Source organism: Schistocerca gregaria, chromosome 6, assembly GCF_023897955.1.
Source record: "Schistocerca gregaria isolate iqSchGreg1 chromosome 6, iqSchGreg1.2, whole genome shotgun sequence".
In the NCBI taxonomy this organism is placed as follows: Eukaryota; Metazoa; Arthropoda; class Insecta; order Orthoptera; family Acrididae; genus Schistocerca; species Schistocerca gregaria.
Genome location: NC_064925.1, coordinates 213,067,189 through 213,092,093, shown reverse-complemented (window position 1 = coordinate 213,092,093; position 24,905 = coordinate 213,067,189). Strand labels below are relative to the sequence as shown.

At 42.9% G+C, this 24,905-nt stretch overlaps 1 protein-coding gene across 2 annotated transcripts in view; it reads right to left on the bottom strand.

Annotated features, from left to right (window-relative positions):
• The window catches only part of LOC126277957 (tetraspanin-5), a 1,084,832-nt gene that overhangs the window by 33,728 nt on the left and 1,026,199 nt on the right, over window positions 1-24,905 (bottom strand). For both annotated transcript variants that reach the window (XM_049977573.1, XM_049977572.1), the window contains exons 6-7: window positions 20,246-20,374; window positions 9,718-9,768 (exon numbers count right to left, since the gene is read on the bottom strand). In XM_049977573.1, coding sequence (XP_049833530.1) covers window positions 9,718-9,768; window positions 20,246-20,374 — 180 coding nt within the window. The remainder of the gene's footprint in view (window positions 1-9,717; window positions 9,769-20,245; window positions 20,375-24,905) is intronic.

Below are 24,905 nucleotides of genomic sequence, written 5' to 3'. Positions count from 1 at the left end.
AAAGCACTCCCTTGCACAGTGAACAGCTTTCTGAAACGCTTCATCTCGAGAGCTTTCCACAATCTCTTAACGAGGTTTACGTAGTACACTGCTACGTTGTTTCTCTTTATGTGCTGGTTAGTTAGTTAAATTCGAGTTCCATGGATCATTTGCACAACAAACTTTAATAATGTGGAACGAAACATTTTACAGTTACATTGCAAACCAATTTTTAAATATGGTTACATGTTGAACATTTCCAGGTGGTTTTTTTTATTTTAAACAATCTACACATGTGAGTTAGCAATTCCTGTCAACCTCCATTAACACATTACAATAACGGAAATATTTCTACAGAACACAATGATTTCTCAAGGAGAAACCTTTTCAGTTGCTTTTCAAAGTTTTCTTTGCCATTCGTCATACAGTTTATATCTCTGGGCAAGTTATGAAAAATTTTAGTTGCAGCATTGGGTATCCCTTTTTGCCCTAAGGATGGCTGTAATGTTGAGTAATGAATGTCTCTTTTCCTTCCAATGTTGTAATCATGCGCATAATTATTACTTTTGAAATGCAGTGAATTATTTCCAACAAACTTCATTAAGGGACAAATATACTGTGAAGCAGCAGTCAGAATGCTCAACTCAAGGGCTCTGAGCACTATGGGACTTAACATCTGTGGTCATCAGTCCCCTAGAACTTAGAACTACTTAAACCTAACTAACCTAAGGACATCACTCACATCCATGCCCGAGGCAGGATTCGAACCTGCGACCGTAGCAGTCGCGTGGTTCCGGACTGAGCGCCTTAACCGCTAGACCACCGCGGCCGGCTCTCAACTCATTAAACAGATGTATATAAGATGACTGTTGGTGAGCGCCACATTTTGCTCTTAGAGCACGTTTCAGAGCAATGAAGGCCTTGTTTCTTAAAGATGAGTTACCCCAGAACATTATTCCTTATGACATTATTGAATGAAAATATCCAAAATACGTCAACTCATTGAGTTCTCTCTCCCCACGATTTTCAATGATTGTAAGTGTAAATGTAGGAGAACTAAGTTGTTTTAGCAGTTCCAGAATTTTGAAGTTACACCCTATTTATTGTTTCCACACCATGTGTTACACTTACCAATGCTGTAGTAAATCTATACATGCAGAAATCAGTATGTCTCGTCTTTTTAGAATTAGGGATGAGACAATTGGCAGATAATCACTCAATGATATTTTTAAGAACACTGTTCACCATTTCGTCTGTTCCTGTATGTGCGGTTGGACTGATTATAAAGCTGGAGTCATCTTCAAAAACAATTAATTTTATTTGTTGTGTATTAGATGGACGATTATTTACATGTATGACGAAAAACAGTGGACGTAAGATTCACCCTTAGGGAACCTTGTCGGTGATTTGTCTCCAGTCAGAATAATGTCCCCAGACTACATTAGCTGAATTATTAAATACAACCCCTCTGCATTCTTTTTGTTTCATATGTCATCATCCTTTGGTTGGATGTATCATCAATCCCACGTAACTGGCATTATAAGTAGAGTGACTCTTCGGAAATCAAAACTCTGATTTGTTGACGATGTTATTACTGCTTATGTGAGATACTATACTACAACCTTCTTAAGAATTTTAGAAAATGATGTCAGTAATGAATCAGTCAGTACTTATTGACATTTCTCCTACCATCTTTCTTACACAGTGATTTGACAATAGTAAATTTCATTCTCTCTGGAAAAATGCCTTGAGTTAGTGATGCATTACACATTTCCGATAAGATAGAGCTTATCAAACTGGAGCAAATATTTAGCACTCGACTGGAAACATCATCAAAACCAGGTGAGCTTCTGTTTTACAGAAAATATGTAATTCTTAAGGTAGCAGCGGCAAAATACAGGGAGCAAAAGGCTATTTACAACATGTGCAGAAATTAGACGGCAGTTATAAGAGTCGAGGGTCATGAAAGACAAGCAGTAATTGTGAAGGGATTGAGGCAGAATATAGCCTATCACTGATGTTCTTCAACCTGTACATTGAGCAAGTAGTAAAGGAAATCAAAGAAAAATTTGAGGTAGGAATTAAAGTTCAGGGAAAAGAAATAAAAACTTTGAGGTTTTCCGATGACACTGTAATTCTGTCAGACACAGAAAAGGGATTGGAAGAGCAGCTGAATGGAATGCACGGTGTCTTGAAAGGACGATACAAGACGAAAATCAACAAAAGCAAAACAAAGATAATGGAATGTAGTAGAATTAACTCAGGTGGTGGTAAGGAAATAGAATGGAAAACGAGACACTAAAGCAGTACATGAGTTTTGCTATTTCAGCAAGAAAGTATCGGATGATGCTCGAGGCAGATGGATATAAAATGTAGACTGGGAATGGCAAGAAAATCGTTTCAGAAGAAGAGAAAATTGTAAACTTCGAATATAGATGTGAGTGTTTGGAAGTTTTTCTGAAAGTATTTATATGGAGTGTAGCCACGTATGGAAGTGAAACATGGACGACAAATAGTTCAGACAAGAAGAAAATAGGAGCTTTTGTAATATGGTGCTACAGATGAATTCTGATGATTAGGTGGGAAGAACACGTAACTAACGAGGAGGTACTGAAAAGAATGTGGGAGAAAAGAAATCTGTGGCGGAACCTGACTAGAAGAAGGGATCAGTTGGTAGGACCGGTTTAGTACTGGAGAGAAGTGTGGGGTGGTAACAATCGTAGAGGGAGGCAAAGAGATGAATACACTCAACAGATTAAGAAGGATGTAGGTTGCAGTAGTTACTAGGAGATGAAGAGGTTCGCACAGAATAGAGTACAGTGGACAGCTGAGAGATTTTTCACCATACTCCTACCGTTTTTCCTCTTGAACTGTCACAGGAGCATACTAACTAAATTTCCTGACGAGGTTACGGGAGGCACTCGAGACGAAGCGTTGCAAAGAACTGCCCACTGTCCAGAAGTGGGGTTTCGCTCCATGGAGGTCCAAGTGTAATTCATCATCAACTTGACCCCCAATGGCTGGCTTTTCGCCTCTTTCCGCGCTGGGGAATCCCCAAGTTCCCCTGCTTGCTTTGCTCCTCTGCCTTGCATCATTGTGATACATCGAACATTCTTCCAAGTTGATGGAAAATTGCGCAGGTCGCACCAGTGTTCAAGAAGGGTAGTAGGAGTAATCCATTTAATTACAGACCTATATCATTGACGTCGGTTTGCAGTAGGGTTTTGGAGCATATACTGTATTCAAACATTATGAATCACCTCGAAGGGAACGATCTATTGACACATAATCAGCATGGCTTCAGAAAACATCGCTCTTGTGCAACGCAGCTAGCTCTTTATTCGCACAAAGTAATGGCCGCTATCGACAGGGGATCTCAAGTTGATTCCTTATTTCTAGATTTCCGGAAAGCTTTTGACACCGTTCCTCATAAGCGACTTCTAATCAAGCTGCGGAGCTATGGGGTATCGTCTCAGTTGTGCGACTGGATTCGTGATTTCCTATCAGGAAGGTCGCAGTTCGTAGTAATAGACGGCAAATCATCGAGTAAAACTGAAGTGATATCAGGTGTTCCCCAGGGAAGCGTCCTGGGACCTCTACTGTTCCTAATCTATATAAATGACCTGGGTGACAATCTGAGCAGTTCTCTTAGACTGTTCGCAGATGATGCTGTAATTTACCGTCTAGTAAGATCATCCGAAGACCAGTATCAGTTGCAAAGCGATTTAGAAAAGATTGCTGTATGGTGTGTCAGGGTGCAGTTGATGCTAAATAACGAAAAGTGTGAGATGATCCACACGAGTTCCAAAAGAAATCCGTTGGAATTCGATTACTCGATAAATAGTACAATTCTCAAGGCTGTCAATTCACCTAAGTACCTGGGTGTTAAAATTACGAACAACTTCAGTTGGAAGGACCACATAGATAATATTTTCGGGAAGGCGAGCCAAAGGTTGCGTTTCATTGGCAGGACACTTAGAAGATGCAACAAGTCCACTAAGGAGACAGCTTACACTACACTCGTTCGTCCTCTGTTAGAATATTGCTGCGCGGTGTGGGATCCTTACCAGGTGGGATTGACGGAGGACATCGAGAGGGTGCAAAAAAGGGCAGCTCGTTTTGTATTATCACGTTATAGGGGAGAGAGTGTGGCAGATATGATACACGAGTTGGGATGGAAGTCATTAAAGCATAGACGTTTTTCGTCGCGGCGAGACCTTTTTACGAAATTTCAGTCACCAACTTTCTCTTCCGAATGCGAAAGTATTTTGTTGAGCCCAACCTACATAGGTAGGAATGATCATCAAAATAAAATAAGAGAAATCACAGCTCGAACAGAAAGGTTTAGGTGTTCGTTTTTCCCGCTCGCTGTTCGGGAGTGGAATAGTAGAGAGATAGTATGATTGTGGTTCGATGAACCCTCTGCCAAGCACTTAAATGTGAATTGCAGAGTAGTCATGTAGATGTAGATGTAGATGATTAGGCAGTCAACTGTATTGGCCTGACACAGCTGTGATTCCGCTGCTGCCTCGGTTTTTCAAACTTTTTCAAGTCACCCGTAACATGTTCAGAAAGTCGTTCAAGGCGCTGAAAGCTGCTCCGTGACTCAGTTTCACTTTACCTACTATCGCCTCACTATAATACGCTGATCTTCGAGCACCAGGGCCTCCACTTCTATTGCGAGTCCCTATTTTTCAGAAGGAGATGGTCTACCACTAACATCTTCGTCATTCAGACTTGTCTGACCACACTGAAAGCGTCAGCGCTACCTGATCACTCTGTCACGTGATGAGGTACTATTGTCCTACACGTCCATCTACTCCGCACGGATTGTTGTAGCATTGCTCAACATGAAAAACAAAAAACGAATTACCTCAAGACACTCCACTTCATAAATGGGCTTCGCCATTTTCTTTTGGCTCCAGTAATGGTGTGCTACGATACTGTGCCTATGGGATTTCAATGTATGCCAGAATTTAAGACTTGTATCTAACATCGAGTACAGACTTAAGTGCCACGAAGTCGTTTCTGAAAGTATTTGTATGGAGTGTAGCCATGTGTGGAAGTGAAACATGGACGATAAACAGTTTGGACAATAAGAGAATAGAAGCTTTCGAATACGGTGCTACAGAAGAATGCTGAAAATTAGATGGGTAGATCACATAACTAATGAGGAGGTACTGAATGGAATTGGGGAGAAGAGAAATCTGTGGCACAACTTGACTAGAAGAAGGGGTCGGTTGGTAGGACATGTTCTGAGGCGTCAAGGGATCGCCAATTTAGTACTGGAGGGCAGCGTGGAGGGTAAAAATCGTAGAAGAAGACCAAGAGATGAATACACTAAACAGATTCAGAAGGATGTGGGTTGCAGTAGGTACTGGGAGATGAAGAAGCTAGCACAGGATACAGTAGCATGGAGAGCTGCATCAAACCAGTCTCTGAACTGAAGACCACAACAAAACAACAACAACAACACCAAAAAAATTACTGCCTAACTTTATTTGTTTGAAGCGATAATTAAAACTTTATGACTACCTCTCACAAATACTAAAAATTTAAATGTTCCTTCAGTCTGTCTTCTATGATTATTCGGTCAGTATTTCCTGTCATGTACCTATATTTCTCTGGATCAAAATTAACCTTCCCGTATATCGTTTCTTATAGATTTTCTTCATCTTCGAAATTACACCGCAAAATATCGAGGACTAACTATCCAGAGCGACCTTATGTGGAATAACCAGACAAAACAATTAGCAGAACTGGTAGAAAGCCAGACTAAGATTCATAGGAAGCATCTTAAGGAAATTTAACTGCAATTAACTAATTACAAGACACTTGTTCGACCGATTCTTGAGTACCGTTCATCAAACTTGGATGATTACCAGTAAGACTGTTAGAAGGGACCATTTACCAGAGCGATACAGAGATGGTCAGTAACGTCCAGTGGCAGACACTACAAGAGGTTTACTATTGAAATTTCTAGAGGCTACTTTCCGGGAAGATCCGGACAATATACTACGACTACTACTACCCACGTGGTTGTTGTTGTTGTGGTCTTCAGTGCAAAGAACGGTTTGATGCAGCTCTAAGTTATTCCATCCTGTACAAGGCTCTTTATCTTCGAAGAACTATTGAAGCATACCTCGTTCAAAATCTGCTTACTACATTCATCTCTTGGTCTCCCTATGCCATTCCCCCCCACACCTCCCACGCCCATACTTCCCTCCAATACTAAATTGGTGATTCCTTGATGCCTCATAACCTATCATATCAACTGATTCCTTGTTTTAGTCAATTTATGCCACAAATTTCTTGGCTGCGCAATTCCGTTCAGTACCTCCTCATTAATTACGCGATCTACGCATCGAGTCTTCACCATTCTTCTGTAGCACCAGAATTCAAAAGCCTATGTTCTCATCCAATCTCAACTTTCTATCGTCCTCGTTTCACCTCCTTATGGCTACACTTCAGACACGTACCTTGAGAAGAAGAGTTCCTGACACTTAAATCTAAATTCGATTTTAACAAATTTCTCTTCTTCATAAATGTTTTCTTTCCATTGCCAACCTAAATCTTATACCCTCTCTACTTCGGCCGTCATCAGTTATTTTGTTGCCGGAATTCCTTGTAGGTAGTATCTATCTCCCTTAGTAAAATACGCTTCTAATCCCTTACATTTGCCCTCCAGCCATTCCTGCTTAGATTTTTGCACTTCTTAGATATTTTTCACTTCCTATCAGTCTCATTTTTTACACATTTGTATTCTCTCTCGCCTGCTCCTTTTTTCGAAATTTTACATTTTCTCCTTTCATCAATTATATTCAATATCTCCTGTGATAGTCAAGGATTTTTACTAGGCCCTGTCGTTTTACCTATTTGACCCTCTGCTGCCTTCACTATTTCATCTCTCAAGACTACCCACCATTCATCTTCTATTGTATACCTTTCCCCTGTTTTAGTCAGTCGTTGACTAATGCTCTCTCTGAAACTCTCACCAATCTCTCATTGTTTCCCAATAACTTGTGATCAGGGTCCATATCTGCCCCTACAAATGACTAAAAATTTAAAATCTAGTTCCGAAATTTCTGTATTAGCATTCTATAATCAACCTGAAACCTCCCGGTGTCTCCAGGTTTCTTCCACGTACACAACCTTCTTAGCGATTCTTAAACCAATTTATTAAATTACGCTCTGTGCAAAATTCTATCTCGTAACTCGCGGAAAATGACCAAGATGAGAAAATTCTAGAAATTAGAACTCACACAGAGGCTTTACCTACAATCATTCTTCCCACGTGCCATTTTCCAGAGGAACAGGAGAGTGAGGATCAGCCAGTGGAACCGAAAGTACACTGCGCCACACACCATCATGTGGCTTGCGGATTAGGGATGTAGGTGTAGATTTGTAGTCTTTGGGATGGGCTCATGTTGCTATATTAGTATGCAAGGTCGTGGTTTTCGCTGCCCACATATTAGTATTTAAAATTCCAAAACAAGTTTCTGTGGCTGCTGCATCTAGTTAGGTGAGGAAGACAGTTAGGCGCAGCTCGAGGTGGCCACGTAGCAAAAACAGATGTTACCATCCGCGAGCGTTGCGGCGCAAGCCTCGTGTTAGTGGCCAAAGTGGAGAGCTGGGTTAATACGAGTTAGGCCGTGGGATGCTGGGTGCAAGCTGGGCATTCGGTTACGGAGCTGCAATCCCGCAGTCGGGTAAGAATTCCAGCCAGCCACGGCCACAAGTTCTAATTGGGAAACGGCCGGCCGCAGAGGCGGAGGAAGTAATTTAAACAGTGGCCCTTGCAACCGCGGCTGGCTGCCTGCCAAGGGCCTGCAATCATGGCCACAAATTGCAGTATCCATTTCGCGCCACGCGCAGACGCACACAAACAGACACACTGCGATTAATGGGCAGAGAGGAATGGGATAGGGGAGAAACAGACAAAAGCAGAAACCCGCACACCAACACATATCACAATCCAAAATTTATTTCATGTTATCAACTTAAAAAGTATAGTATTCTGGGTGACCATAAATTATTCACTCAATCAAAACTTTTCCCGTATTTCCTTTCCTACTGTAAGTTTACTACTGTCAGTACTCAATTGCGCACTTTACGTATCACTGGAGTATTCGGAGGGAATTGTCTTGCTGTTTCACTCAACAACGCCCAAGTGTTCCTGGTCACGTGCCTTTATATGATGCGAGGGCGAGGGCAGTCGTCTTCCAGGTTTCGCGTGGAACGGCCGTATACAATTGAGTCGTATCAGTGATATGTGAACTGGTAACAGATGTTGATGAGCTGCGTGCCCGGTAGTTTTCCGTCGAACGGTAGGGTAACAGTGAATCAGTAATCCGTTCACTCGTGGAGGCACAACCCCCAACCCCCATCCATGAAAATTTCCCATCCTGTACTGCTCGACGTGGGATCACATTAAAGACACAGTTTACGGTAAGAAAATTAAGGACTTTCCAGAATTATGGAATAGTTCTGGAAATGATGTATCCCCAGTAATAGTAGACGTAATCCACCAAACGTTGAATGAATACGTAAATGCAATGTTATCAGGGCTCCCTAGAAATTTTTTACAGGCTAATAACTCGCACTGAAAACGTTTTCAGTTTATGACGTAACATAAAACTTGTCTCTGTATCCCTTTCCGCATTACAGTTACCGTAATATGTAATCAAGTGAATAATTTATGACCACCCTGCACATAAACATAATAGTAAAGTATTTTCACGCACGAAGATGCCTATAGAGTTATTCATCTCGTACACTTTCATTTTGAAATTTTCCGTTACATATCATGACGTCCAGTGACAGACCGCTTATCGTTTCATCCTCGTTGCCTCCGACTCAACTCATCAATACACATTCAAATAGATGTCGCTTACGACTCCAGGCTCAAATCATATCCATCCACTTCGTTTCCCGACAGCAAAGTTTACCAACAGCTTCAATTTAGACGTTTAGTAATAGCAAAAAAATAGCTTCTTTTTCCTTTTTACCCTATTCCGTATATAACAGACTTCGTTAAGTCGTTGAAATAGCAGCCAATGAATAACTGCATTTCACATCCATTTGAGACTTTCGAGGGCTTTTTGAAATTGATTACGAATGCCAGACCATTTTAGTAAGAATTCCCGGTCTTTCACAGAACTTTACTGCACTTATCGGACAACCGTCGGAAGTATTCACCACAAACGGTAAAGTTACGTAGCATACTTCCACCACTGTACCTCTCCGACAGAGGATCATTTATCCTTTATCCTTTCTTCCTTAATCAATTTGTCTTCACATTGTTTCGTTCCTAGTTATCCCAGTGTGATGAGAGTATTGAGTTTCGTTACTCTCCGCCTACCGCAGGCCCAGAGAAAGGAAGCATTTCATTGCCCCAGTCCGATACAACGGCCGCAGCGGTGATCGCTGCATCTTACCGGTAACGAGGCGCGTTTGCAAGTTCGCGTCTCCATTCAAAGATGAAACAATGGTCAGTTTTAAATTACTCAAGCATAAAGCCGAAACAAATTTCATCATCTGTTTCAGACTGCTGTTACCCGTGAAGTACAAAATGGTTGAAAACTACATAAGAAAAGTTTTCTGCCCATGTACTATCTACGATACGGACATAAGTCACATTTGGCATATTATTTCACTGATATAGGCTTCTGTTATTTAGATTTTGGAACTGTGCAGAATATGTATAGAATCAAACTATTTGGCAATGCAGATACTCACATAACCTGGTTTCCTGACGTCATATCCGCATTGTTTGTTCTTGATAATTTCCTGTAACAACAAGAAAAACTCAAAATAGAAAATACAATAAAATGTCAATAACACGTTTAAGTGTTTATTAGAGTAACTGGAAAGGTGTGTCGTTCCACTATGTGAAACCGAATAAAATTCAGTAAAACCCGTCAGCATAAAAATTGAAAACTTCTTAAAAATAAGTTTTGACACGCATCCATTCTTATCCCAGCCACAAGTTTTCTAAAAGAAATTTAAGTCTCATGTTGTAACGATAAGCCGCGTGAATGAAACAGGAGGCTGGTCGTGCAAGAATGGACGCCCATCGTATAGGGGTGCCAGTGCGAGAGAGCCGAGAAGAAGCTATTTATGTTTGGCACGACGTGACGCCCTGTCCTATACGCCCAATATGACAGTCCCCTTCACCAATTTACAATCTGCGCCTTATTCCTTCAAATAATACTTCAAAGCTCCGCCTCAGATGCGAAAAGTTACTGTCTTTACGCACTTTTCAGCTAGAGTAATCTAGCCATCTTCAGAAGGGTAAATAATCTAATACATGCCAGAATAAGGCACGCTCAAACATAAAAAACTAAAGCACCGCGATATCATGTCAAGCTACATTACTTAGCTGAGGAAGAGCCCCGGCCCCAGTTTATGAGAAGCGATCGGTTAGCCGCGGACGCTGCGTTAGAACTCCAACGCGTTGGAACCCCAGCTGAAACGTGGGTAAAGACCAGTAACTTTCCGCAACTGAGGCGGATCTTTGAAGTATTAATTTATCACAGTTGCTGACAGGGCTGCAACATGATAAAAATCCTTACTTCTTCGATGAAGGCTGATCTTTGAGGGGGAAGGGGCGGCAGTCATCTGGCTCCGTTCGTGATCATACTGTTCTTGCTAATAGCAAGCAGAAGCTCAACTGCACCACAACTAATTTAACAAGGCAATTTGGGAAAATCAACGAGAGGTGTTCTACATGGAAAATAAACATAAACAATGAAACGATGTCAGTGAACTGCAAGTTCATACTGAGCGGAGGCACCTGCATCTCCATGAGCATCAGTCAATCTGAACTCCTCCGAATATGCCTCTGAAGGCCCGACAGTATCAACAGATCAGTGTCATCCTCATTCGATAGGCGGCATTTGCTGCGGATATGGAGAGGCATGTGGCCAGCACACCGTTGTCAGTTTTCGTGACCTGTGCCACTACTGCTCAGTCAAACAGCTCCGCAATTGGCCCCACAAGGGCTGAGTGCGCTCTGCATGTCAACAGCTCTCGGCAGACACGGACGGTGACCAATTTACGTGCCAGCCACGCTCGGCTGCGCCTAGCTTCGGTCATATGACGAGAACCGGTCTTTCCACTACAGCAAGGCCGTTGGCACCACTCAGTCAAATGCTTATCGTTATATTGTAAACATATTAGGGGATTGTTTATTGATTAAGGTTCCATCTTGGTTCTGCGTAACCCTAAACGTCATCAAGTCGACACCTAAACGGCCTGCCGATCCAAGTACACCGGTGTGCAAAACTTAAGGACGGAAGTAATTTTCTCATTTAGTTCACCATCCATGTAAAATATCTCGACAAAATATGGACCATAGACAGAACGAACTGCTACAGCATAGTACAGAAGGTAACTGAAAGAAATAGGCAATGAGACTAGTAGACTGTCAATTTTATTCAAAGACAATAATTGCACTGAAGTCTCGCGTTTTGTGATGGTCGCTTCTTTGAAAACGGCACACTCACCGGTCAGCTTTATTGTGACACTGTACTGCTACCCTAGATGCATCGTTTGAGGGGTGCATTCGGCCCGAATTTGATTTTTATGGATGCCAATGAGCGACCGCATTGAACAGCAGGGGTGTAGGATCTCTCGGAATGAAGGGGTGTTCAGCGCACGGACTGGCATGCCCGTTCCGCGTCAGCTGTAAAATATTTGACAACAAATAAAAATTTAAGTCGGACTAGGATTCGAACCCGGATGGCCGGAGTGGTTAAGCGACAGAAAACCGGGTCTCGAGCGCCGGCCAAGAACAAATTTCCATTTGTTTTCAAATATTGTACAGCTGATGCGAAACCATAATCGCAATTTGGGAGTTGATCCACAACTATTACTTAATTGTTTCATTTTGTCCGTGAGGGGTTCCGAGCATGTCAAACTACAACTCGATTTTTGTGGATTCTATGATCTGTTCAAATGGTTCAAATGGCTCTGAGCACTATGGGACTTAACATCTGAGGTCGTCAGTCCCCTAGAACTTACAACTACTTAAACATAACTAACCGAAGGACATCACACACATCTATGCCCGAAGCAGGATTCGAACCTGCGACCGTAGCAGTCGCGCGGTTCCGGACTGAAGTGCCTACAATCGCTCGGCCACGGCGGTTGGCTCTATGATCTGTAGCATAGCGTAACTTACCTCTGCTGTTTTTGTTATGATTAATACTGAGCTCTTACTCTTCCTCTATCCATTGTCGATTTTATTTTGGCATAGACCTTCGTTACTCATAAAATCTGTACTAGTTATACCGCATTTATTTAGCAAGCCTTGATAGGTCTCTGCATGAGCCATTTCATAATGTTGCACTAAATTTTTCATTTTCCATGTCTTTAGCATCTCATACTTCCAGTTAATTTAGTAAACCATGCCCAGCGGAAGTGTCAGCTGCTGAGTACGTCCTGTCCATGTTTGTTTAAACCGTGTTTGTTTTACATGTATATATGTAGAACCATTAAGTGTCTGTCTTTACTCTTCCTTCCCCACCCTTGCTTATGTTGTTTTAACATTACATCCTTATGTTTGCCTGCATGTCGTGGTCGTTCGGTAGCGTTCTCGCTCCCCACGCCCGGGCTCTCGGGTTCGATTCTCGGCGGGGTCAGGGATTTTCTCTGCCTCATGATGGCTGGGTGTTGTGTGATGTCCTTGGCTTAGTTAGGTTTAAGTAGTACTAAGTTCTAGAGGACTGATGACCTAAGGTGTTAAGTCCCATAGTGCTCAGAGCCATTTGAACCATTTGAACCTTATGTTTCCATCCCATCCCTTTCTCCTTGGAATGACAAGAGTGAGTGCATGTGATTGTGTATTGTGCTTTTATGGTGCCTGGTTGTGGATAAACTTCTCGTCCGCTACTGTGACAGTAGCAAAAAGGCGAAAAGGTTCGGTTCCTTCTGGTCGAAGCACTATTGTGCTAAAGTTGGCAGCGTGCAAAAAGGGTTTTCTCTGACCACTTCCGCAACCTGCGTGAACCCCGATTTTGCTATGGTGCTCTTCACTCGTTCCTGGAACTTTGATGAGTGGGTCTGCTCGTGGGAGTAGACGAGTATACTAACTGAGATGGTGTAAGTTTCAGCCTAGCTGAAGTATTAACTCATTTATTTTACAGCTTCAGATCTTAATAATGATGTGGTATAGTTTGTTTAGTTTACGTAGTGTCTGAGTTTTGCAGTGATTCCATTTTTATAGGTGGTTACCTCGTTGTTCCGAAACTCATGAATGTGGAAGCTACGGTTGGTTTCAGCTGGTATCCCCGTTTACTGGTGAGAAAATGCTGCCGTTTCTGATGTTCTTGTTTTTCTGTCTTGACAGTTTCATTTCTATTCTGTAATTTCTATCCATTAGTATGTGTGTCTTTGTTCTAACCCACATAGTATACGGTTTACAGAGACTTCAGTTCTCAGAATGTGTCCTCTGGCAATCACTTTGGACGTAATTTTCTTACGTGAGTTATTCTTTCTGCAGAATAAACGATTTTCAAAATTTTCATATTTTCTCCTGATATGGCTTCGTGCGGCTTGGACCACGTGCTCGAAGAATGAATGAGCCTTCAACTCACATTCTCCACTTCCTCCTTCATCAGTAGCCTTCGATTTAAGTTACTTTCGAGTGCATATAATTTCTTATATGTATTTACGTGTTTCTCTTAATTTTTCGTGATTTCCTTACTTTGTGAGGTCTTGCTTTGGGCGTTTGCGCCAGCGCATGTGGCTACAGTGTGCTTGTGATTATTTCAACATCGTAGTTTATTTTACATTTGCAGTTTCTTGTTTCTTTTCTTCTTTTATTACTTCAGAAATGGGAAATTGTTTTGGTTTATTCTGCACGATAATTTGTTCGGTCACGTGGTCCTTTACTGGTTCGTGTTAGGTATATCCGTACTTCTGTGCATTATCAAGTCTGTATATTCGATCTGAATAAAGTTTCGTCTCATTATTTCTACTCAGTTCTAAGGCATGAATTTTCAGTGTTCATTATTGATGTGGTAGGCCGGTGTAGCATATCTTTGACGGCTATATGTGTTCGTGGTGCTTGTTGTAATTCTTCTAGTTTTTTTTTCTTCTTCTGCGTAGTGTTAATGTGTGTGTCAAGGACGTTTGAGCCTCCCGTAGCATAAAATTATTCTTACTTTACGAGAATCCAATGATTTGTAAGCCCACGAGGCACATTCCAGGAAGAGCCAGACATTGTCTTACTTCCTCCCACACACATCTCGCGAAATGACCATAACAAGAATATTCGGGAAATTAGAGCTAATACAGAGGCACATCGCCATCATTGTTCCCAGGCGCCATTCGCGCGTGCAACAGCGGAGGGGCGACCAGTTAGTGGTACCAGATGCATCCTCCGTCATACACCGTTACCTAGCTTGCGGAGTATGATGTACATGTAGACGCATTTGGTTAATTTTTGTGCTCATTTGCAACAGCAACTGCTATGTTTTTCTGTATATGTATAAGTTTTTTTTCTCATGTTTGCACAGAATTAATATTCAGTTTACTTTGAACTCAATTTCACTGCTACTGCCAGTGATTTATCTCACAATTTCAGTCTCTGTTTCACTGGATACATCCTACGGCGTCGGACTGGGCTAGCATTGGGATGGGTAACCATCCGGTCTGCTGAGCGCTGGTGGCAAGGGGGCTGCACTCAGCCCTTGTGAGGCAAACTAAGGAGCCACTTGATTGAGAAGTAGCGGCTCCGGCCTCGAGAACTGACATAGGAACGGAAGTGCTGGCCACATGCCCCTCCATATCCGCATCCAGTCACGTTTGTGGCCTAAGGATGAAACGCCGCTTTGTCGGTACAGTTTGGCGTTCATGGCCTATTCGGGCGAGTTCTAGTTCTACGACCAACGCCGCGCGGGATTAGCCGAGCGGTCTCAGACGCTGCAGTCATGGACTGTGCGGCTGGTCCCGGCGGAGGTTCGAGTCCTCCCTCGGGCATGGATGTTGTGTTTGTCCTTAGGATAATTTAGGATAAGTAGTGTGTAACCCCCCCCCCCCCCCAAGAACCATGGACCTTGCCGTTGGTGGGGAGGCTTGCGTGCCTCAGCGATACAGATGGCCGTACCGTAGGTGCAACCACAACGGAGGGGTATCTGTTGAGAGGCCAGACAAACGTGTGGTTCCTGAAAAGGGGCAGCAGCCTTTTCAGTAGTTGCAGGGGCAACAGTCTGGATGATTGACTGATCTGGCCTTGCAACATTAACCAAAACGGCCTTGCTGTGCTGGTACTGCGAACGGCTGAAAGCAAGGGGAAACTACAGCCGTAATTCTTCCCGAGGACATGCAGCTTTACTGTATGATTAAATGATGATGGCATCCTCTTGGGTAAAATACTCCGGAGGTAAAATAGTCCCCCATTCGGATCTCCGGGCGGGGACTACTCAGGAGGATGTCGTTATCAGGAGAAAGAAAACTGGCGTTCTACGGATCGGAGCGTGGAATGTCAGATCCCTTAATCGGGCAGGTAGGTTAGAAAATTTAAAAAGGGAAATGGATAGGTTAAAGTTAGATATAGTGGGAATTAATGAAGTTCGGTGGCAGGAGGAACAAGACTTCTGGTCAGGTGACTACAGGGTTATAAACACACAATCAAATAGGGGTAATGCAGGAGTAGGTTTAATAATGAATAGGAAAATAGGAATGCGGGTAAGCTACTACAAACAGCATAGTGAACGCATTATTGTGGCCAAGATAGATACGAAGCCCACACCTACTACAGTAGTACAAGTTTATATGCCAACTAGCTCTGCAGATGATGAAGAAATTGAAGAAATGTATGATGAAATAAAAGAAATTATTCAGATAGTGAAGGGAGACGAAAATTTAATAGTAATGGGTGACTGGAATTCGAGTGTAGGAAAAGGGAGAGAAGGAAACATAGTAGGTGAATATGGATTGGGGCTAAGAAATGAAAGAGGAAGCCGCCTAGTAGAATTTTGCACAGAGCACAGCTTAATCATAGGTAACACTTGGTTTAAAAATCATGAAAGAAGGTTGTATACGTGGAAGAACCCTGGAGATACTAAAAGGTATCAGATAGATTATATAATGGTAAGACAGAGATTTAGGAACCAGGTTTTAAGTTGTAAGACATTTCCAGGGGCAGATGTGGACTCTGACCACAATCTATTGGTTATGACCTGTAGATTAAAACTGAAGAAACTGCAAAAATGTGGGAAATTAAGGAGATGGGACCTGGATAAACTGAAAGAACCAGAGGTTGTACAGAGTTTCAGGGAGAGCATAAGGGAACAATTGACAGGAATAGGGGAAAGAAATACAGTAGAAGAAGAATGGGTAGCTCTGAGGGATGTAGTAGTGAAGGCAGCAGAGGATAAAGTAGGTACAAAGACGAGGGCTGCTAGAAATCCTTGGGTAACAGAAGAAATATTGAATTTAATTGATGAAAGGAGAAAATATAAAAATGCAGTAAATGAAGCAGGCAAAAAGGAATACAAACGTCTCAAAAATGAGATCGACAGGAAGTGCAAAATGGCTAAACAGGGATGGCTAGAGGACAAATGTAAGGATGTAGAAGCTTATCTCACTAGGGGTAAGATAGATACTGCCTACAGGAAAATCAAAGAGACCTTTGGAGAGAAGAGAACCAAGCGTATGAATATCAAGAGCTCAGATGGCAGCCCAGTTCTAAGCAAAGAAGGGAAGGCAGAAAGGTGGAAGGAGTATATAGAAGGTTTATACAAGGGTGATGTACTTGAGGACAATATTATGGAAATGGAAGAGGATGTAGATGAAGAGGAAATGGGAGATACGATACTGCGTGAAGAGTTTGACAGAGCACTGAAAGACCTGAGTCGAAACAAGGCCCCCGGAGTAGACAACATTCCATTAGAACTACTGACGGCCTTGGGAGAGCCAGTCCTGACTACACTCTTCCATCTGGTGAGCAAGATGTATGAGACAGGCGAAATACCCTCAGACTTCAAGAAGAATATAATAATTCCAATCCCAAAGAAAGCAGGTGCTGACAGATGTGAAAATTACCGAACTATCAGTTTAATAAGCCACGGCTGCAAAATACTAACGCGAATTCTTTACAGACGAATGGAAAAACTGGTAGATGCAGACCTCGGGGAAGATCAGTTTGGATTCCGTCGAAATGTTGGAACACGTGAGGCAATACTGACCTTACGACTTATCTTAGAAGAAAGATTAAGAAAAGGCAAACCTACGTTTCTAGCATTTGTAGACTTAGAGAAAGCTTTTGACAATGTTGACTGGAATACCCTTTTTCAAATTCTAAAGGGGGCAGGGGTAAAATACAGGGAGCGAAAGGCTATTTATAATTTGTACAGAAACCAGATGGCAGTCATAAGAGTCGAGGGGCATGAAAGGGAAGCAGTGGTTGGGAAAGGAGTGAGACAGGGTTGTAGCCTCTCCCCGATGTTATTCAATCTGTATATTGAGCAAGCAGTAAAGGAAACAAAAGAAAAATTTGGAGTAGGTATTAAAATTCATGGAGACGAAGTAAAAACTTTGAGGTTCGCCGATGACATTGTAATTCTGTCAGAGACGGCAAAGGACTTGGAAGAGCAGTTGAACGGAATGGACAGTGTCTTGAAAGGAGGATATAAGATGAACACTAACAAAAGCAAAACGAGGATAATGGAATGTAGTCAAATTAAATCGGGTGATGCTGAGGGAATTAGATTAGGAAATGAGACACTTAAAGTAGAAAAGGAGTTTTGCTATTTAGGAAGTAAAATAACTGATGATGGTCGAAGTAGAGAGGATATAAAATGTAGACTGGCAATGGCAAGGAAAGCGTTTCTGAAGAAGAGAAATTTGTTAACATCGAATATAGATTTATGTATCAGGAAGTCGTTTCTGAAAGTATTTGTTTGGAGTGTAGCCATGTATGGAAGTGAAACATGGACGATAACTAGTTTGGACAAGAAGAGAATAGAAGCTTTCGAAATGTGGTGCTACAGAAGAATACTGAAGATAAGGTGGATAGATCACGTAACTAATGAGGAGGTATTGAATAGGATTGGGGAAAAGAGAAGTTTGTGGCACAACTTGACTAGAAGAAGGGATCGGTTGGTAGGACATGTTTTGAGGCATCAAGGGATCACAAATTTAGCATTGGAGGGCAGCGTGGAGGGTAAAAATCGTAGAGGGAGACCGAGAGATGAGTACACTAAGCAGATTCAGAAGGATGTAGGTTGCAGTAGGTACTGGGAGATGAAGCAGCTTGCACAGGATAGAGTAGCATGGAGAGCTGCATCAAACCAGTCTCAGGACTGAAGACAACAACAACAACAACAGTGTGTAACCTTAGGGACTGATGACCTTAGCAGTTAAGTCCCATTTCACCCACATTTGAATAATTACGCCCAACAGAGATACTATTCTGAATGTGCAGTATTATTCGATGAGAGAAGCTTGTCCTCTGTTGAATCCAAATGATTCATTGCCGAGTAAGAAAATTGTGGTGCTGGAGATACTCTGTTGTTCCTAAGTCTTGTCGAGCAATTGCACCACTGACTCACTTGGTCTATCACTTTAAAAAAAGGGAACTGATCAGTCAGTTGTTATGCAAGTTAAAACTATGTACTAACGACTAGATTTTAATGGTGACCCTGAATTCTATCTTATGAGAATTAAGTCTTTAGCGAATTTATCCTTAGGTGAACAAATAACCGGGTAAACAAAATATGTATGTTATCTATACATATCGTATACAGCCACACATGTCGTTCAGTTCTTGCATCTTTGACATAGGCTTTTCTGTGTCTCAGGATTTGCTATATTCATTGTATATCATTTACAAAGTATCTACTAAGGTTCAACAATATCTGCGCACCTGCTTCATACGAGGGACAGTCTAATGAAAATCGATCACTGTCACAACAGAACCACAGGATAGTTTCATTCAAAAGAAATCGCCACACACGTTAAGACACTTAACCCAGTGGTAGACGACACGATGAATTACTGTCTCGTAGAACATTTTCGGCTGCTGACGGATGCACAATAGCACCCGCTGTTGTACTTTCCTCGTCCGACAGAAACCGACGACCAGGCTTTTTTTTTTTTTTTTTTTTTCAGGTCGCCAAAGACGTGAAAGTCACACGGTGGAAGATCGGAGCTGTACGAGGGATGCTACAGTGTCTCCCAACCAAATCCCTGAAGTGTAGCTTTCGTGCAATTGGCAGTGTGGGGGGCAGGCATTGTCATGCAACAGGGTGATTCTGCCCGACACCGTTCCCGGGCATTTTAACTTTATGGCGCTCTGCCATTTCTGCAGAGTATCTCGATAGCACGGCGCACTCTGTTCCCACGCTTGCTGAATTCGACGAGCAGCGGGCCGTTGCAGTCGGAGAAGGTCATCATGACCCCCGATATGTGTGAAAAGCTTGGGATTTCTGTTGCTGACGAGATGTGAGACGTTTCCGCTGTTGACTGCGCCGTCTGCCATCGGGCTCGAAATGTTGTTACCACGTAACCTTCTTCTTTGCCTGCAGGGGCCCTCTGCCTGTCGTGTTCCTCGAATGTGGAACCGTAATCGGTGCGGCGTGCTACAAAGACACTTTGCAGAAACTGCGAGGCGCCATGCAGTCAAAACGCCCAGGAATGCTGCCGAACGAAATCACTTTGCTGCACGATAACGCCCCCCCTCCCCCAACTGCCAATCGGACGTGATTTGGTTCAGAAACACTGAGCATCCTCCGTACAGCCCCGATCGTTCACCTTGTGATTTTCAGATTTTTGGCGACCTCAAGAAAGACATGCGTGGACGTCGATTTCAGTCGAACGACTTGGTGGGTGCTGTTGTGTATCCATCAGCGGTCAACGGCGTCCTGAGAAAATGCAGTGGGATAAATGTCTTAGCGTGTGTGGTGATTACTTTTGAATGTTTCCGTTGTAGTCAGTATTCGGTCACAGTCCGAGATTTTGTCACTTGTTTGGAACTATCTTGTGATTCTGTTGATAAGAAACACATAGGCCTCCACAACCCGTAGACACTTCCACTCTTCGGCCTGTGCTGCCGCTAATCCTGTCGTGGCACTATTTTAGACAGAACAAATTCCAATATATAATTCGAGATTACCGCCAAGAGCGTTAAAGTTTCATTGAGTTTACGAATGATTAGGAGAGACGTTTCTTCCCGTTTAGCTAGGTTCCCCGGACTATTCAGCTATGTGAACAACGAAGGTGAGTGAGCAGAGCGTCCACTGGGTGGGTGGGTACTTACGTTGGGTTTCCGCTTGCAGCAGGAGAAAGGCACGCCGCACGCCTCCCTGCTGCCGACCTCGCGGGAGGAGCAGTTGAAGTAGTTGTTGCGGTCCCAGTCCTTGGGGCCCTCGATACCGCAGCACTGCAGCTGCAACACACACGGCCCACATTCAGGGCGGCACGGTCACTGGACAACAACAGCTGCAACGCCTCGGAGTAGCAGCCCAGAAACGGAAGACATTCAGTGTCCATTTGAATTAATGTATCATTGCATGTGCATCAGTTATCACCTTTTTGTTCCCTTACGGCAAAAAAAAAAAAAAATGCGTGAGCGGCGATTTCCAAAATACTGTTGAATCGTTCCCAGTCTGTGCTTTTGAGGTACCAACATCTGAGCAGGAGAAACTTTTCCAAGATTGGTTCTAAAGCGCAAAAAACTCCATCAGTTTTAAAGATACGAGTAAATACACTATGTGATCAAAGGTATCCGGACACACCCAAACACATATGTTTTTCATATCAGGTGCATTGTGCTGCCACCTACTGCCAGGTACTCCACATCAGCGACTTCATTAGTAATTAGACATCGTGAGAGACCAGAGTGGGGCGGTCTGCGGAACTCACGGACTTCGAACGTGGTCAGGTGACTGGGTGTGACTTATTTCTTATGTCTGTGCGCGACATTTTCACACTCCTAAACATCCCTAGATCCACAGTTTCCGATGTGATAGTGACGTGGAAACGTGAAGGAATACGTATAGCACTAAAGCGTACAGCCCGTCATCGTCTGTTTACTGACAGTGCCAGCCGACAGTTGAAGAGTGTCGTAACATGTAATAGGCAGACATCTATCCAGACAATCACACAGGAAATCCAAGCTGCACCAGCATCCACTGCAAGTACTATGAAAGTTAGGCGGGAGGTAAGAAAATTTGGATTTCATGGTCGAGCAGCTGCTCATAAGCAACACATCATGCCAGTAAATGCCAAACGACGCCTCGGTTGGTGTAAGCCGCGTAAACATTGGACGATTGAAGAGTGGAAAAACGTTGTGTGGAGTGACGATTCACGGTACACAATGTGGCGATCCAATGGTAGGGTGTGGGTATGGCGAATGCCCACTGAACCTCATCTGTCAGCGTGTGTAGTGCCAACAGTAAAATTCGGAGGCGGTAGTGTTATGGTGTGGTCGTGTTTTTCATGGAGAGGGCTTGTCGTTTTGCGTGGCACCATCACGGCACAGGCCTACATTGATGTTTTAAGCACATTCTTGCTTCCCACTGTTGAAGAGCAATTCGAGGATGGCGATTGCATCTTTGAACACGATGGAGCGCCTGCTCATAATGGTGGAGTGGTAACACGACAATAACATCCCTGTAACGGACTGGCCTGCATAGAGTCCTGACCTGAATCCTAGAGAACACCTTTGAGATGTTTTGGAACCCCGACATCATGCCAGGCCTCACTGACCGACATCGGTACCTCTCCTCAGTGCAGCACTCCGTGAAGAATGGGCTGCCATTCCCCGAGAAATCTTCCAGCACCTAATTGAACGTATGCCTGCGAGAGTGGAAAGCTGTCATCAAGGCATTCCAGCGTTACCGATGGAGAGCACCACGAACTTGTAAGTCATTCTCATCCAGGTGCCCGGACACTTTTCGTCACATAGTGTATTATGGAAAACTTCAAAGGAATCTGATTACTCACTAGTGCATTTTCTGCTCGTTTAATAGTGTATTTTCTACCTACGGAAGCATGTGCATAAACCGTCTCTGCCTATGTATCTTCTTTTTCTTTGGTCTTTGACCATATCCACACGTGGTCTGTTTGTTAATCTGGATTTTGCACGTTAGTGGTATAAAGTGGCCAGATTCCCCTTCTGTCGCCAACTAAGCCTCTGTGAGAGGGCACACTGAGAAGTACTGCCTCTGAATTTTTTTTATGAACCTTCTAAAGCTTCTGAAACGTAACAAACGTTAACACTCTATATCTTTAATCTTCACGTCTACGTATGTGTAGCCAAATGCCAGTTGTGAACTCCGAATTTTAGCGTGTAGCATGGCGTTCTGCAACGTAAGTAAGATGTAAAATCACGTCTTCAGCCGTCTAAATTTCCAGTTGCAATGATGATCGAATGGATCATTGTGTTAAAAAGAAGTCCACGGTTACCGTCACTGAATGCTGGCCCATATTTTCATTGTACAAACGGTGGGATACCTCCTACTCGTCGGTCTTGGGGCTTGAAGATGGCATAGTGTAACGCTGAAACTGGTGGCAAAAACAAAATAAAACTAGAAATTTAGACGGCTCAAGGTGTTGTGATTTATCATTTTATACTCAACAGCCGAGGTCTCGCAAATAACCCGTTTGAAGATGTAAGTACAGTAACATAACTATGTAGGTGCGTGAGATACAGCAAGCTGTAATCAAGTTTCGAATTCGAAAAGTCCCTCCGCATGTGGAGCACCGTCTACTCCTGCATGACAATGCAACATCACACACGACTGCTGTGAGATCTACAGCAGTCCTTCGTCTTAGATTCACTGCCATCGCTAATCTTTCATATAGTCCCCAACTGATCCCGTCCAATTTTCATCTGTTTCCAGAACCTAAAGAACACCTTCGAGGCCTTCACTGCGATGGTGATAATGCTGTGCACACAGAAGTGAGGTTTTCGCTCGGTCAACGAAGTCGAACATTCTAAAGATGTAGTGTCACCAAACTGGTCTCTCGTTTGGAGAAGTGTTCATCACCAGTGTGACAATGCTGAAAAATAAATATTTAGACATGAAGAATAAAGATGTAAAATGTTAAAACGGTTGTGCAACTTAAAAAGCTTTAAGACTTTTCACATTAAAATTTCGGAGGCGGCCTTGTATGTCATCGTAAGAACACTAAATAATTGAATCCCTGGAGCCCGTAAGCATTTTTCTTCTGTAGCTTAAAAAGATGTTGTTTACCTTGTAGCGAAATTCAAGTAGATAGTTCCTGTGAGTTATAGTGCGATTCACGAACGATGGCATTCGTGCATGTCGAGGCACGGACGGGAATTGCATTGGTGACGATTCTCAGCGACAATTACGGTACAGGCATGCATGTGCCTTCCGCTTCAAGAAAGCGAATATCCTATATTACGTCTCTCGCTTACTGATGCAGAATTTATCACTTTCCGCCACAATCAGCGGGGACAACTCGCAACAAATGGAACTTAAATTCACTAAACAACTCGCTATGATCACGTTTAATGCTCGCTCGGAACATATTGAACTCTCACTGACTGTCGGAGCATTCGTGACGTAGGTGCGCAGAACAAGCCTAAACTCGACCTCCATCGTTCGTGTCTCCAACCATGGTATGGGTAAAGGTTAGGTTACGTTGACAACCAGAATTAATTAATTATTGACCCCTTTTAACGATCCCCTTTCCTGCCCCACTCCCCCAGCCCTAGATGATACAGTTGCTGAACAGTGTTCAAAGAAAACTTGAGTCCGGTTTCAATTACCCCACTCATACAATTACACTTGGTAGTGACTTCAGCCTACCGTCAACATGAGATTTTCGGTCTCCAGGGTGCACTGATAAGAAACTTTCTGGAAGATTAAAACTGTGTGCCGGACCGAGACTCGAACTTAGGACTTCTGCCTTTCGTGTGCTACCCAAACACGATTCATCACCCGTCCTCAGAGCTTTACTGGCGGAAGTCAGTCATCATTTTTCCCTTTGTAGATGGGCACCAGCAATATATTTTCACCTACGAAGGAGAAAGTTGGTGATTGAAATTTCATGACAAGATCCTGCTGCAATGAAAAATGCCTGTTTTAATGATTGCCACCTTAATTCGCGTATCACATTCGTGGTATTCTCTCTATTTCGCGATAACACAAAATGAGTTGCTCTTTTTTGAACTTTCTCCGTGTCCTCCGTCGATACTATCTGATGCAAATACCCCAGAATAGGACGAATAAGTTTGATCCAGACAGTGTCTTTAGTAGACCTGTTGCATTTTCTAAGTGTTCTGTCAATAAATCGCAGTCTCTGGTTCGCTTTCCCCACATCCCTATCTATGAGCCCATTAGAATTTAATTCGAATTTCAGTTATTTGTAACCGTAATATCTAAGAGTTTAGTAGAATCCACAGCCTATAGCTTTATGTAATTTATCGTGGTAACCGAAATGTAGCGGATTTCTATTAGTACTCATATGGATGACTTCACGATTATCCTTATTTAGAGTCAATTGCCACTTTTCGCACGTTACAGATGTCATTTTGCAACTTTTTTCATGATCTGAAGACTTCACTAGATGGTAAATGATGGCATCATCTGCAAACAGTCTAGGAGGGCTGCTCAGATGGTCTCCTAAAACGTTTATATAGCTCATAGGACATTTAACAGTACCTTGGGGAACGCCAGATATTACTTGTGTTTTGCTCGATGACTTATTATGAACTGTAACCTTTCTGACAGGAAATCACGAATACAGTCGCACAACTCTACAGTTTTGATTAGAAAACGCTTATGAGGAACGGCGTCAAACGCCATCTGGAAATAGGCAAATGTGGAATCAATTTGAGACGCTGAAAATCAAAAGCTACTTGTGTTTCACAAGAACGGTATTGCCTATTTGTCAATAACACGCTTTCTTCAAAGTAATTCATAATGTTCCAATCTCCTACTGCA